Consider the following 14,639-nt stretch of genomic DNA (forward strand, 5'->3'; position numbering starts at 1 on the left):
TGACAGACAGGAAGACCCTCTTGTTCATTCAGCCTGGTTTATGAAACCTTCTGTTACATAATATATACAATTTCCACCCCAAAATAGATTTTAATAGGCTGGTGATATGATAATGTTTATTAGTGTCACAAGTAGGCTTACTGCAATGAAGTTACTGTGAAAATCCCCTAGTTGCCACACTCTGGCCCCTGTTCCGATACACTGAGGGAAAATTCCGAATGTCCAATTCACCTAACAAGCACGTCTTTCGGGACTTGTGGGAGGAAACCGTAGCGCCTAGAGGAAACCCATGCAGACTCTGCACAGACAGTGATTCAAGCCAGGAATCGAACCCGGGTACCTGGCGCTGTGAAGCAACAGTGCTAACCACTATGCTACCGCGTTGTTCAGAGGGTTTTGAAAGGAAGGACACGGTCAGAAGATGGGCAAGAATGCAATGACTAAATGAGTGGCTGCCAAGAGAGGGGTAGAGAGTGTAAGTTGTCAGCCACTGGCTGAGGAATTGAGGTCATTACAGATACTCTGGGTAGGTAGGTAGTCCTGCCTGGTGTGGAACATCTTTTAACATGGGTAAATCCTTTGCACATCAGATACACAGGGTAGGTTCAGTTCCAATGGCAAGGGAACCTCAACTGGGGACTGGGGATCTCCCTACTGCTGCAGCCTTCATCTACCATCACAGCTGTTGATCCCATATGAGTGTCTCCCACGTATTCCAGATACATGGGCTGGCAGAAACCACAAAATTTGGAATGGGCTTACTGTTTTCAAATCTTAACGTTATTTTTTTTAAAAAATGTTTTTATTAAAGTTTTTCAATTTTACAAAATCTTACAAAACATATTTTTATAAAGCCGCTGAAACAGCCAACATTGTTGCTTCACAGTGCTCTTTCAGGGGCTGGTGTGGACTCAATGGGCTGAATGGCCTCCTTCTGCACTGCATATTCTATGATTTTATGAAAAAATACGAATGAAAACACGATCCCACACCACCCCTAAACCCCCCCCCCCCCCCCGCCCCACTCCCAATCCTCGCTCGCCCTCTAGCAACTGATTGTCTTTAGTTCCCTGAAGTGAGTAACAAAGGACCACCACCTCCAGTAGAACCCCTCGACCGATCTCCCCACAGTGTACTTAACGTTTAGGTACCAAAAGTCCATTAGAGCCCCAAACCATGCCGGGGCACTTGGTGGGGTTGAAGACTTCCACCCCAGCAAGACTCGTCTCCAGGCAATCAATGAGGCATAGGCAAGGACATCTGCCTCCGCCCCCATCTGTAGCCCGGCACGAACGACACCCCATATATGGCAAACAAAGGACAGGCCTCCAGTCCAATATTGAGAATCGGCAACATGGTGCTAAAGAAGAAGACTCAGAAACTCACAAGCTTGGGACAGGATCAGAACATTTGTGTGTGTTCGGCCGGGCCCCCAGAACACCGCTCACACCTATTGTCCACCTCCAGGAAAAAACTGCTCATCCTCTTCTTGGTTAGGTGTGCCTTGAACACTACCTTAAGTTGGACCAAGCCCAGCCTCACACATGAGGATATGGAGTTCATCGTGCAAAGGGCCTCTCTCCATCCTCCATTAAGGGTCCTAGCTCCCCCTCCCACTTCACTTTCACTCCATCCACTGAGCCTACTTCTACTGAAATGATCCACCCATAGATTCCCAACACGTTCCCCCCCTCCGACCCCGCAAGTAAAAGAATCTTTTCCATGAGAGATGTTGACAACACCATTGGAAAAGTTGGGAGAGTCTTCTGTACCGAATTCCGAACCTGGAGATATCAAAATTAGTTTGACCCCGGGAGCCAATTCTCCACCGTTAGTGGCTCTAAGCTGGCAAATCGTTCCTCCAAAAACAAGTCTCCTACTCGCTCTAACCCGTTCCTTCCCCACACCCCAAACATGCCGTCCAGTCTCACCGGCTCAAACAGGTGGTTAGTACAAATGGGGGCCAACTTCGACAAAGACCCCAGCCTAAAATGCTGCCTGAACTGCCTCCATATCCTTAAAGTGGACACGACCACTGGACACACAGAATATTTTGTCGGCAAAAACGGGAGCGGAGCTGTCACCAGCGTGCCCACCTAGACCTCAACGCTACCTGTACCCAAGCGGTCTCTGGGTCGCTGCACCACCCCAGCACCTTTTCTATGTTGGCTGCCCAGTAATAAAAAAGCAAATTAACAGCGCAAGGCCGTCAGTCCATCTGTAAAACTGTCCTACAAATTCTTGGAGCCTTGCCTGCCCAAATAAAATATGTTAGCAACCTGTTTACCCTCCCAAAAAAGGATTTAGGGAGGAAGACATTGGAAAAAACCCCGAAACCATGGCAGAATATTCACTTTGATAAACTGGATCCTGCCCACCAAGGACAAAGGCAGGTTATCCCACCTTTCCAGATCCCTTTTTTTAAATTTAGAGTACCCAATTTTTTTTTTCCAATTAAGGGACAGTTTAGCGTGGCCAATCCACTAACCTGCACATCTTTGGGTTGTGGGGGTGAAACCCATGAAGGCATGGGGAGAATATGCAAATTCCACACGGACAGTGACCCAAGGCCGGGATTCGAAGCCAGGTCCTCAGCGCCGCAGTCCCGGTGCTAACCACCTTTACATATCCGATATGACCATACTCATCAAACTGGAGTAATTCAATTTACAGAGCTGTGCCCAGTTCCGGGTGGCTCATACACCCAAATATTTGAAGTTTGATCTGGCAAGACGAAAGATAAGCCCCCTGGGTTGGCTTCCCTCCCCCGTGGGATCCACCGGAAAATACTCCTCTTACCCAGATTCAATTTGTATCCCGAAAAAGAGCTAAAGCTCTTCAGAAGCTCCTTAATATCCCCCATCATGGAGACTAGGTCTGCCACATTAAGCAGCAAGTCTTTGATGTCTAGGGACACCCTATGTACCACCCCGCCCCTAATTATCCCCTTCCATTTTCTTGAAGCCCTTAAAGCCATAGCCAAGGGCTCGCTTGCCAATACAAATAGGAGGGGCGACATCGGACATCCCTGTCTTGTTCCTCTACCCAATTGAAAGGACCCCAAGCTCAAATTGTTGGTATGAAATGAAAAAATGAAAACGAAAATCGTTTATTGTCACGAGTAGGCTTCAATGAAGTTACTGTGAAAAGCCCCTAGTCGCCACATTCCGGCGCCTGTCCGGGGAGGCTGGTACGGGAATCGAACCGTACTGCTGGCCTGCTTGGTCTGCTTTAAAAGCCAGCGATTTAGCCCAGTGAGCTAAATCAGCCCCTAGTATGTACACTAGCCGACAGAGCCTTATACAATAGACGTCTCCACAAGACAAACTTTGGTCCAAGCCCAAACTTCTCCAAAACTGTAAACAGGTCTTTCTGTTCCACCCTGTCAAATGCCTTTCCCGGCATCGAAAGACTCCATCACCTCGGGTTCAGGCCCTTCTTGCGGGGAGAGAACTACATTTCACAGTCATTGGACATTAGACAACAGTTTCCAGCCCTTAACAAACCCGATCCAATCTCTTATCACCCAGGAAGACTTTCACACTATTTTTGAGAGGAAGTGAGTGAAGGAAAGGGAAAGGATTCTCGTGTTATGAACACTCTATCCATGGTCTTAGACGCCTTTATTTTTTATTAATAAATTTAGAGTACCCAATTATTTTTTCAATTAAGGGGCAATTTAACGTGGCCAATCCACCTAACCTACACATGTTTTGGGGGAATGAAACGCACGCAAATACAGGGAGCATGCTTAAATGTCTTAAAGTGTGTTAGTCCTATATAGAAAGAGGCTTGTATGGATTTCCACAACCTATATAATGAGGGCCTTGCCCTTCACTACTACAGTCAAAAATCTTCTATACCAGAGACACTCTTCTAAAGAGATGCGAGACAGTTAAGAGAGTACTTTGAGTGCAAAGTACTCACTCCTTATTTTCAGATACACATTGGAAATTCAAAGGTAGAATTGTTGCCAATTCGGAGAAATCCTTGTTCAATCACTGCCCTATTTGCTTCTCCCTTTATGATAGCTTTGTTTTTCTAGGTCTGGAGTATGTCATCCATCAGCTGAAATCAGTGGTTCTTTCGTTAAATCTGGTCGACCGAAACTTGAATGTAGAGAAGGCCGTGCTGCTATCTCGACTCGAGGAACAATATCAGGTACGGGATAGGCTACGGACTGAATGCGGCTTATTCCCTTCTCCAATCCTCAGGCCTCTTGCTACTAACTAACGTTGGTTTTGCTTCACTCACGTCCTCTCAAAAATAGTGTTAAAGTCTTTATGGATGATAGGTAACATTCCAGATTGTCTAGAAATTTGGAATATGTTCACCAGCGCGTCCAACTTCTCCATAGCTAGCTCTTTTTAACACTCTTTGGTGTAGAATATCAGTGGCCAAGGAACTAACAACCTTCAGGACCATAAACATCTCCAATTCAACCTTCTTATTGATACTAATTTCTTTCAATTCCTCATTCTCCCTTGGATCTCTAATTCTGGGGAGATTTCTAGTATCTTTCTCAGCAAAGACAGCCACAAAGTAACTATTGAGCTTCTTTGCCATTTCTCTATATCCCATTAAAAATTCTATTGACTGTACCTGTAATGCACACCAGATAAAAACAGAAAATGCTGGAAAACAGCCGGTTTGGCAGCTTCTGTGGAAACAAACAATGTTAACATTTTGAGTCATATGGACTTGAAATGTTAACTCTGTTTCTCGCTCCACTGATGCTGCCAGACATACTGAATCTTTCCAGCATTTTCTGTTTCTACTTCAGATTTCCAACATCCACAGTATTATGCTTCTATTGTAATGGACCCACATTTGCCTTAGCCAAACATTTCCTATTAGTATACCTATCAAAGTTAGTCTGTCTTTATGTTTCTGGCCAGTTTACATTCATATTCTATTCTCCGGGCGAAATTCTCCCAACGGGAGACAAAGTGCCGACGCCGGAGTGAAAACCATAGTGTTTCACTCCGGTGTCGGAGGCCGCTTCTTGCCCCCTATTCTCCCACCCCCAGGGGGCTAGGAGCAGCGCCGCATCAATTTTGCGCGCCGGGCCTTGGCGCCGCGTCAAAGCGGCGCCGCGTAAATGACACGGCCAGCGGCACTTAAATGACATCACCCGCGCATGCGCGGTTGCCGTCCTCCCCACGGGCAAGACATGTCGGAATGATCTTGCGGGCCAGCGGAGGAAAAAGAGTGCGTCCTTTAGAGACGCCGGCCCGCTGATCGGTGGGCACCGATCGTGGGCCAGACCCCTACTGAGCACCCCCCGGTGCTCGATCCTCCCTCTCACCCCTTCCCCCCCCCCCCCCCCCACAGGCCGCACACGCAGCGTTCGCGCGCTGTTCACGCCGGCAGTGACCAGGTGTGGTTGGCGCCGGCGTGAACCCGTCGGATTGGGCAGGCCGCTCGGCCCATCCAGGCCGGAGAATCGGCGCTCGACCGTTAGAAACGGCGAGCGGCGATTCTCTGAGTGGCCTGTTGTGAAACGCAGCACGCCGTTTTGGGGGGATGGGAGAATCGTGTGCGGGTGCCAGGGTGGCGTGGCAGGAATCGCCCGGCACTCCTGCGATTCTCCCACCCGGCGTGGGGGTCGGAGAATCGCGCCCCCCCCTTTCTTCATCAGTTTCTTGGCCCTCCTTTGTTGCATTCTAAAATGCTCCCAGTCCTCAGATTTACTACTACTTATGGCAACTTTATAGGCTTTTTCTTCCAATCTTATACAATCCGTAACTTCCTCTGTTAGCCATGGTTGACTGACTTTTCTTTTTGTTTTTCATGCCTATAATCTCTGTAAACTATGTAATAATTCTTTAAACAATATACAGTGCCTTTGTACCATCATACATTTTAATGTATTTTCCCAATCCACCTCATGGTAGCACAGTGGGTAGCACTGTTGCTTCACAGCTCCAGTGTCCCAGGTTCGATTCCCGGCTTGGGTTGCTATCTGTGCGGAGTCTGCACGTTCTCCCTGTGTCTGCGTGGGTTTCCGCCAGGTGCTCCGGTTTCCTCCCACAAGTCCCGAAAGACGTGCTGTTAGGTAATTTGGATATTTGAATTTGCCCTCTGTACCCGAACAAGTGCCAGAAAGTGGCAACTATGGGCCTTTCACGGTAACTTCATTGCAGTGTTAATGTAAGCCTACTTATGACAATAAAGATTATTATTAAAGGTTATTATTATTAAAGACAATTTGGCCCTCATACCTTCATAATTCCCTTTGCTCAAATTTAACACCCTGGCTTCGGATTTAATTACCCAGTTATGACCAGTGTATATTGCCCATTTCTTGTCCACAACATCACAGAATCTTCATAGTGCTGAAGATGGCCAATCAGCCCATCGTATCTGCACCTCTGAGCAATTTCTCTACTGCCATTCTCCTGCCTTCTCCCTGTAACGCTTCACATTCTTCTTTTTCAGATAATGTTCTAATTCCCATTGGAATGATTCAGTTGAACCTGCCCCCATCATACTTTCAGGCACTGCATTCCAGACCGTAACCACTTGCTACCTGTAAAAGTGTTTTTCTCCTGATGCTTTTGCTTCTTTTTGCCAATTACTTTAAATTTGTTTCCCCTTGTTTCTGGTCTTTTCATGGGCACAAATAGTTTCTTCCTGTCTTCTCTGTTCAAAATTCTCATGATTATTATACCTCCTCTCGGCTTTCTTTTCTTTGTGGAAAGCAGTCCTAACACCATAACCTATCTTCATAACTGAATTCCTCACCACTGAAACTGTTGTTGTGAATCCTTTCTGCACTCTCTCCAGTGTCTTCACGTCCTTCCTAAAGTGAAGGCATTGGATCAATACTACAGCTGAGCCAAACTGGTGTTTATACAAGTTCAACATGACCTTCTTGACCTTGCACTTTGTGTCTCTTTTAATAAAGCATAAGACACTGCATGCTTTTATAATCACTCTCTCAACCTATCCTGCCATCTCCAGTGACTTGCGTGCATATACACCCAGATCCCTCTGCTCCTACACCCCCTTCTAATTGTACCCTTTATTTTATATTGTTTCTCCATGTTCTCCCTACCAAAATGAATCACTTTACATTTCTCTGCATTGAATGTCATCTGCCACCTGTGCACCCATACTGACCCCTGGATAACTCCACTACAAATACTCCCCCAGCGTAAAAAACATCCATTAACCACTATTCTGTTGCCTGTCACTCGGCCAATTTCGTATCCAAGTTGCTACTGTCCCTTTTATTCCATGAGCTGTAGCTTTGCTCACAAGTCTTGTATGGGACTATATTAAACATCTTTTGGAAGTCCATGTACACCACATCAACAGCATTGCACTCATCAACCTCTTTGTTATCTCTTCAAAGCAACTCCAGCAAGTTAGTTCAATTTATTTTCCTGTAAGAAATCTTTGCTGGCTTCCCTTAATTGACATGCATTTGGCCATGTGATTATTAAATTTTCCCCAGATTATTGTTTCCAGAGATTTCCCCACCGCCAAAATTAAATTGACTGACTTGTAGTTGCTGAGTTTATCTTTAATTTTTGTTAAACAAGGGTGTCCTTTGATAAGGTGTTGATGGGCCTTCATCTTGACCCACTGCAGTCTATGAGGTGAAGGTATTTCCTCAGTGCACCTCGGGAGGGAGCTCTAGGATTTTGATCCAGCAATGATGAAGTAACGGTGATATATTTCCAAGTTGAGAGAGTGTCTTTTTTCCCTTATTCTTTCATAGGATGTGGGCATCCTTTGTTGCCCATCCCTAATTGTCCTTGAGAAGTTGGTGGTGAGCCGTCTTCTTGAATCACTGCAATCCATCTGGTGTAGGGAGTGTATTCTAGGATTTTGATCCAGCGCCAGTGAAGGAATAGCGATAAAGTTCCATGTCAGAATGGTGCGTTGCTTGCAGGCATTCCCATGCGCCTACTGTCCTTGTCCTTCTAGGTTGTAGCGGTCGCAGGTTTGAAAGGTCAAATTTGCTTTGGTGGGTTACTGCTGTACATCTCTGATATTGTACACACTACTGCCACTATGCATTGGCGATGGGGAAAGTGAATGTTTAAATTAGTGGATAGAGTGACGGTAAAGTGAGCTGCTTTGTCCTAGATGGTGTTAAGCTTCTTGAGTGTTGTTGGAGCCGCACTCATCCACACAAGTGGAGAGTATTTTATCACATTCCTGACTTTGTGCCTTGTAGATGGTGTGCAGTCTTTGGGGAGCCAGAGAATGAATCATTAACTTCAGAATTCCCAGTCTCCCACTTGCTCTGGTAGCCACAGTATTTATATGGCTGGTCCAGTTCAACTTCTGGTCAATCGTAACTTCCAGGAAGTTGATAGTGGGAGATTCAGCAATGGTAATGCCATTGAATATCATGGGGAGATGGTTATATTCTCTCTTGTTGGAAATTGTCATTGGCTGACACTTGTATGGCACAAATGTTACTTGCCACGTATCAGCCTGTGCCTGAGTGTTGTCCAGGTCCAGCTACATATGGACATGGACTACTTTAGTATCTGAGGAGTCGTGAATGCTACTGAATATTGTACAATCAACAGTGAACATCCCCACTTTTGACTGATAGGGAAGGTCATTGATAAAAGGCCTCGGGCACTCCCCAGAGGAACTCCTTCAGTGATGTTTGGGGGTTGAAATGATTGGCCCCCAACACCCACAACTGTCTTCCTTTGTGCTAGGTCTGCCTCCAGACAGTGGGAAATTTTCCCACTGTTTCCCATTGACTTCAATTTTGCCAGGGCTTTATGATGCCATACTCTCTCAAATACTGCCTTGATGTCAAGGGCAGTCAATCTCATCTCGCCTATGGAATTCAGTTCTTTTGTCCATGTTTGGCTAAGGCTGTAATGGGCCCAGGAGCTGAGTATGTCTTTTAGGTTATTGCTCATTAAGTGCCACTTGATAGCTCTGTCGATGACATCTTCCGTCACTTCACTGCTGGGTGACAGTAGAGTGCTGGGACAGCAATTACCCCAATTGGATTTGTCCTGCTTTTTTTGGACAAGACATACATGAGCAATTTTCTACATTGTCTGGTAAATGCCAATGTTTTAGCTGTCCTGGAACAGCTTGCCTAGTGGCGTGGATAGTTCTGAAGCACAGGTCTTCAGTGCTATTGCCACAATGTTGTCAGGGCCCATGGTCTTTGCTGTATCTAGTGCCTTCAGCAATTTCTTGATATCACATGGAGTGAATTGAATTGACCAAAGAATAGCATCTATGATCAGGAGACCTCAGGAGGAGGCCAAGATGGATCATACAATCGGCATTTTTGGCTGACGTTTTTGCAAATACTTCGACTTGCCTTTTGCACTGATGTGTTGGGCTCCCCCATAATTGAGGAGGGGGATATTGGTGTAACTTACTCATTGTTAGCTATTTAATTGTACTCTGCCATTCATGACTGGATGTGGCAAGAATTCAGAGCTTTGATCTGATTGGTTCTTTGTGGGATTGCTTAGCTGTATCATATGCTGATTCTTCTGCTTGGTATGCAAGTAGTCCTATGCTACAGTTTCGCAAAGATAACTTGTCTTTTTAGTTAAGACTGGTGCTGCTCCTGGATGTCCTCCTGCACTCTTCAATGAACCCGGGTTGATATCTTTGCTTGGTGGTAAAGATAAAGTGAGGGGTCAGTCCTACCAGTGTAACAGGACATAGAACATAGAACATTACAGCGCAATACAGGCCCTTTGGCCCTCGATGTTGCGCCGTCCTGGAAACCCCTCTAAAGTCCCTCTGCACTATTCCCTTATCGTCCATATGTCTATCCAATGACCATTTGAATGCGTTTAGTGTTGGCGAGTCCACTACTGTTGCAGGAAGGGCATTCCACGCCCTTCCTATTCTCTGAGTAAAGAACCTAGCTCTGACATCTGTCCTATATCTATCTCCCCTCAATTTAAAGCTATGTCCCCTCATGCTTGCCATCACCATCCGAGGAAAAAGGCTCTCAGTGTCCACACTATCTAACCCTCTGATCATCTTGTATGCCTCAATTAAGTCACCTCTTAACCTTCTTCTCTCCAACGAAAACAGCCTCAAGTCCTTCAGCCTTTCCTCATATGATCTTCCCTCCATACCAGGCAACATCCTTGTAAATCTCCTCTGTACCCTTTCCAATGCTTCCACATCCTTCCTATAATGTGGCGACCAGAACTACACGCAATACTCCAAATGCAGCCGCACCAGAGTTTTGTACAACTGCAACATGACCTCGTGGCTCCGAAACTCAATTCCTCTACCAATAAAAGCTAACACACCGTACGCCTTCTTAACAACTCTCTCAACCTGGGTGGCAACTTTCAGGGATCTATGGACAGGGACACTGAGATCTCTCTGCTCGTCCACACTACCAAGAATCTTACCATTAGCCCAGTACTCTGTCTTCCTGTTATTCCTTCCAAGATGAATCACCTCACACTTTTCTGCATTAAACTCCATTTGCCACCTGTCAGCCCAGCTCTGCAGCTTATCTATATCCCTCTGTAACTTGTAACATCCTTCTGCACTGTCCACAACTCCACCGACTTTAGTGACATCTGTAAATTTACTCGCCCATCCTTCTACGCCCTCCTCCAGGTCATTTATAAAAATGACAAACAGCAGCGGCCCAAAAACAGATCCTTGTGGTACACCACTAGTAACTGGACACCAGTCAGAACATTTCCCATCAACCACCACCCTTTGTCTTTATCAGCTAGCCAATTTCTGATCCAAACTGCTAAATCACCCTGAATCCCATGCCTCTGTATTTTCTGCAATAGCTTACCGTGGGGAGCCTTATCAAACACTTTACTGAAATCCATATACACCACATCAACTGTTTGGTCACCTTCTCGAAGAACTCAATGAGGTTTGTGAGGCACGACCTACCCTTCACAAAACCATGTTGACTCTAATCAAATTATTCCTTTCCAGATGATTATACATCCTATCTCTTATAAACCTTTCCAAGACTTTTCCCACAACAGAAGTAAGGCTCACTGGTCTATAGTTACCAGGGTTATCTCTACTCCCTTTCTTGAAAAAGGGGACAACATTTGCTATCCTCCAGTCTTCTGGCACTATTCCTGTAGACAAAGATGACTTGAAGATCAAAGCCAAAGGCTCAGCAATCTCCTCCCTAGCTTCCCAGAGAATCCTAGGATAAATCCCATCCGGCCCAGGGGACTTATCTATTTTCACACTTTCCAGAATCGCTAACACCTCCTCCTTATGAACCTCAAGCCCTTCTAGTCTAGGAGCCTATATCTCAGTATTCTCCTCGACAACTTTGTCTTTTTCCTGTGTGAATACAGACAAAAAATACTCATTTAGCACCTCTCCTATCTCCTCGGACTCCACGCACAACTTCCCACTACTGTCCTTGACTGGCCCTACTCTTACCCTAGCCATTCTTTTATTCCTGACATATCTATAGAAAGCTTTAGGGTTATCCTTGATCCTACCTGCCAAAGACTTCTCATATCCTCGCTTGGCTCTTCTTAGCTCTCTCTTTAGATCCTTCCTAGCAAACTTGTAACTCTCAAGCGCCCTAACTGAACCATCACGTCTCATCTTTACATAAGCCTCCTTCTTCCTCTTGACAAGTGTTTCAACTGCTTTAGTAACCCATGGTTCCCTCGCTCGACCACTTCCTCCCTGCCTAACAGGTACATGCTTATCAAGGACACGCAGTAGCTGTTCCTTGAATATGCTCCACATTTCCATTGTGTCCATCCCCTGCAGTTTTCTTCTCCAGCCGATGCATCCTAAGTCTTGCCTCATCGCATCATAATTGCCTTTCCCCCAGCTATACCTCTTGCCCTGTGGTGTATACCTATCCCTTTCCATCGCTAAAGTAAACGTAATCGAATTGTGGTCACTATCACCAAAGTGCTCACCTACCTCCAAATCTAACACCTGTCCTGGTTCATTACCCAGTACCAAATCCAATACGGCCTCGCCTCTTGTTGGCCTATCTACATACTGCATCAGGAAACCCTCCTGCACACATTGGACAAAAACAGACCCATCTAAAGTACTCGAATTATAGTGTTTCCAGTCAATATTTGGAACGTTAAAGTCCCCCATAACAACTACCCTGTTACTTTCGCTCCTATCCAGAATCATTTTTGCAATCCTTTCCTCTACATCTCTGGAACTTTTCGGAGGCCTATAGAAAAGCCCTAACAGGGTGACCTCTCCTTTCCCGTTTCTTAACTCAGCCCATACTACCTCAGTATTTGAGTCCTCATCAAATGTCCTCTCAGCCACCGTAATACTGTCCTTGACTAACAATGCCACACCTCCCCCTCTCTTACCACCTTCCCTGAGCTTACTGAAATATCTAAACCCCGGCACCTGCAACAACCATTCCTCGCCCTGCTCTATCCAAGTCTCCGAAATGGCCACAACATCGAAGTCCCAGGTACTAACCCATGCCGCAAGCTCACCCACCTTATTCCGGATGCTCCTGGCATTGAAGTAGACGCACTTTAAACCACCTTCCTTCCTGCCGGTACACTCCTGCAACTTTGAAACCTTACTCATGACCTCACTACTCTCACCTTCTTGTGTACTGGAGCTACAATTCAGGTTCCCAATCCCCTGCTGAACTAGTTTAAACCCTCCCGAAGAGCATTAGCAAATTTCCCCCCCAGGATATTAGTACCCCTCTGGTCCAGGTGTAGACCATCCTGTTTGAAGAGGTGCCACCTACCCCAGAATGAGCCCCAATTGTCCAGGAATCTGAAACCCTCATTCCTGCACCATCCCTGCAGCCACGTGTTCAACTGCTCTCTCTCCCTATTCCTCGACTCGCTAGCACGTGGCACAGGTAACAACCCAGAGATAATAACTCTGTTTGTCCTGGATCTATGTTTCCACCCTAGCTCCCTAAATTCCTGCCTTACATCCCTATCCCTTTTCCTACCTATGTCGTTGGTACCTATGTGGACCACGACTTGGGGCTGCTCACCTTCCCCCTTAAGGATCCCGAAAACACAATCTGAGACATCACGGACCCTGATACCTGGGGGGCAACACACCAACCGCGAGTCTCTCTCGTTCCCACAGAATCTCCTATCTATCCCCCTAACTATGGAGTCTCCACACCCAGGGATGGTGATGGTGTGATTCCTTGAATATGACTATATCAGGCTGTTGCTTGATGAGTCTATGGGACAGCTCTCCCAATCATGGCACAAACCCCCAGGTCTAAGTTAGGAGGACTGAGACCTAGGGATAGCAATTTGATAAAAAGTTATCGATCAGTTTGTATTGTGTAAACCTTGAGAGTTGAATTTCAAATGTCAATTCTAACAGTGTAATCTTGTTAGATTGTTGCTTCTTTAGGGCATATGTGTAGGGATAATCTTGGGCTTCAACCCAGAAAGATCCCATGACTTGTTTGTGAATTTTACCCTTGGTGGTAAACCGTAAACATACCCAGCCGACAAGCAAATAAATGCACGTATTTGCTAATGTCCTTTATCTCAAATAAAGTAATCTTTCACACTGATTGTGATTGGAAGGGATGTTATAAGCATAGAGGTGACTTTTTTTCACTGTTTTCTCTCCAGATTGAGTTTTGGGGAAACGTTGAATGGGCACATGACTATGAACTATATGAGCTTCGATCCCGCACGGCTGCTGGCACCTTATTCGTCCATCTGTGCTCAGAGAGTTCCACTGTCAAACACAAGCTGCTGCAGGACTAAAATGACTGATCATCTGTTCTTTAACTGCAGAATTATTTTCCCTGTGGTTACATGATAATCTGTAATTAAAAATAATATAACAAAAATGTGTTCTGCCTTTTGAAATAGTCTTGTTCATTAAGAGATTTTCAAAATTCACCGAAGGGGTGAGTTGATGCCCCCCCTTTTTAAGCAGAAAGCGCCTGTAAATGTTTAATCCATTAACCAATTTAATGAAAATGTAGAGATGATTGAATCCTAAGGTAACAACAATATTCCTGTTCATGTGAACATTAATTTTAAAATAGTTTTGCGTAGAAATAAAGGATAAATGATTTTTCATGTTCCCCTCCACATTCTTTGTCCCAAGAGGATAACCTCAGCTTCTCCAGCTCAACTGGTTCAAAAATTCCAGCTACACCGCAACCATTTTAGCCGCATAGGCTGATGATACATTTTGTGCGGCACACTCCTCCCATTTGAAGATGATCACTGAGCCATCAGGGCAGATCTTCACTCCAGACAACTTCCACCCACATTAACACTTCCTCTACAAATTGACTTTGGTTAAATACATATTCACATAGTTAGGTATCTTCTACATCTAATGTTTAGAACAGTTGTGTTTACTTCAAAGAACCATTAAAGATGGCTAAAAGGACACTGTCCCTAAGACAGAGCTGTGATGATTTGAGTAGCATCATCTTTGGTCCTGGCCACTATACTATGTCCCCCACAATGACATCACAGAGTAACCCACTCAAACGGTGCGTCCACACTGTTGGCAGAAAATGCAGCCTTATACTTTATATTTATTTTAATTAGCTCCATGCCTAAATTGTCTGGAGACTGATTTCTATGATGCTCCAGGCTTTAGGGGGAGGCCAAGGTGGTTTATCCATTAAGCCCACTGGCTGAAAATTTTGCAAATGCTTCATTCTTGTC

The 14,639-nt window shown here is 45.4% G+C and overlaps 1 protein-coding gene across 1 annotated transcript in view; it reads left to right on the plus strand.

The window, feature by feature from the left end:
* The window catches only part of atpaf2 (ATP synthase mitochondrial F1 complex assembly factor 2), a 34,359-nt gene extending 20,558 nt beyond the window's left edge, over nt 1-13,801 (plus strand). Inside the window, exons 7-8 of the mRNA XM_038820377.1 lie at nt 4,046-4,161; nt 13,578-13,801. Coding sequence (XP_038676305.1) covers nt 4,046-4,161; nt 13,578-13,715 — 254 coding nt within the window. The 3' untranslated portion in view covers nt 13,716-13,801. The remainder of the gene's footprint in view (nt 1-4,045; nt 4,162-13,577) is intronic.
* Nucleotides 13,802-14,639: the final 838 nt, after the last annotated feature.

This window comes from Scyliorhinus canicula, chromosome 15, assembly GCF_902713615.1.
Source record: "Scyliorhinus canicula chromosome 15, sScyCan1.1, whole genome shotgun sequence".
Lineage (NCBI taxonomy): Eukaryota > Metazoa > Chordata > Chondrichthyes > Carcharhiniformes > Scyliorhinidae > Scyliorhinus > Scyliorhinus canicula.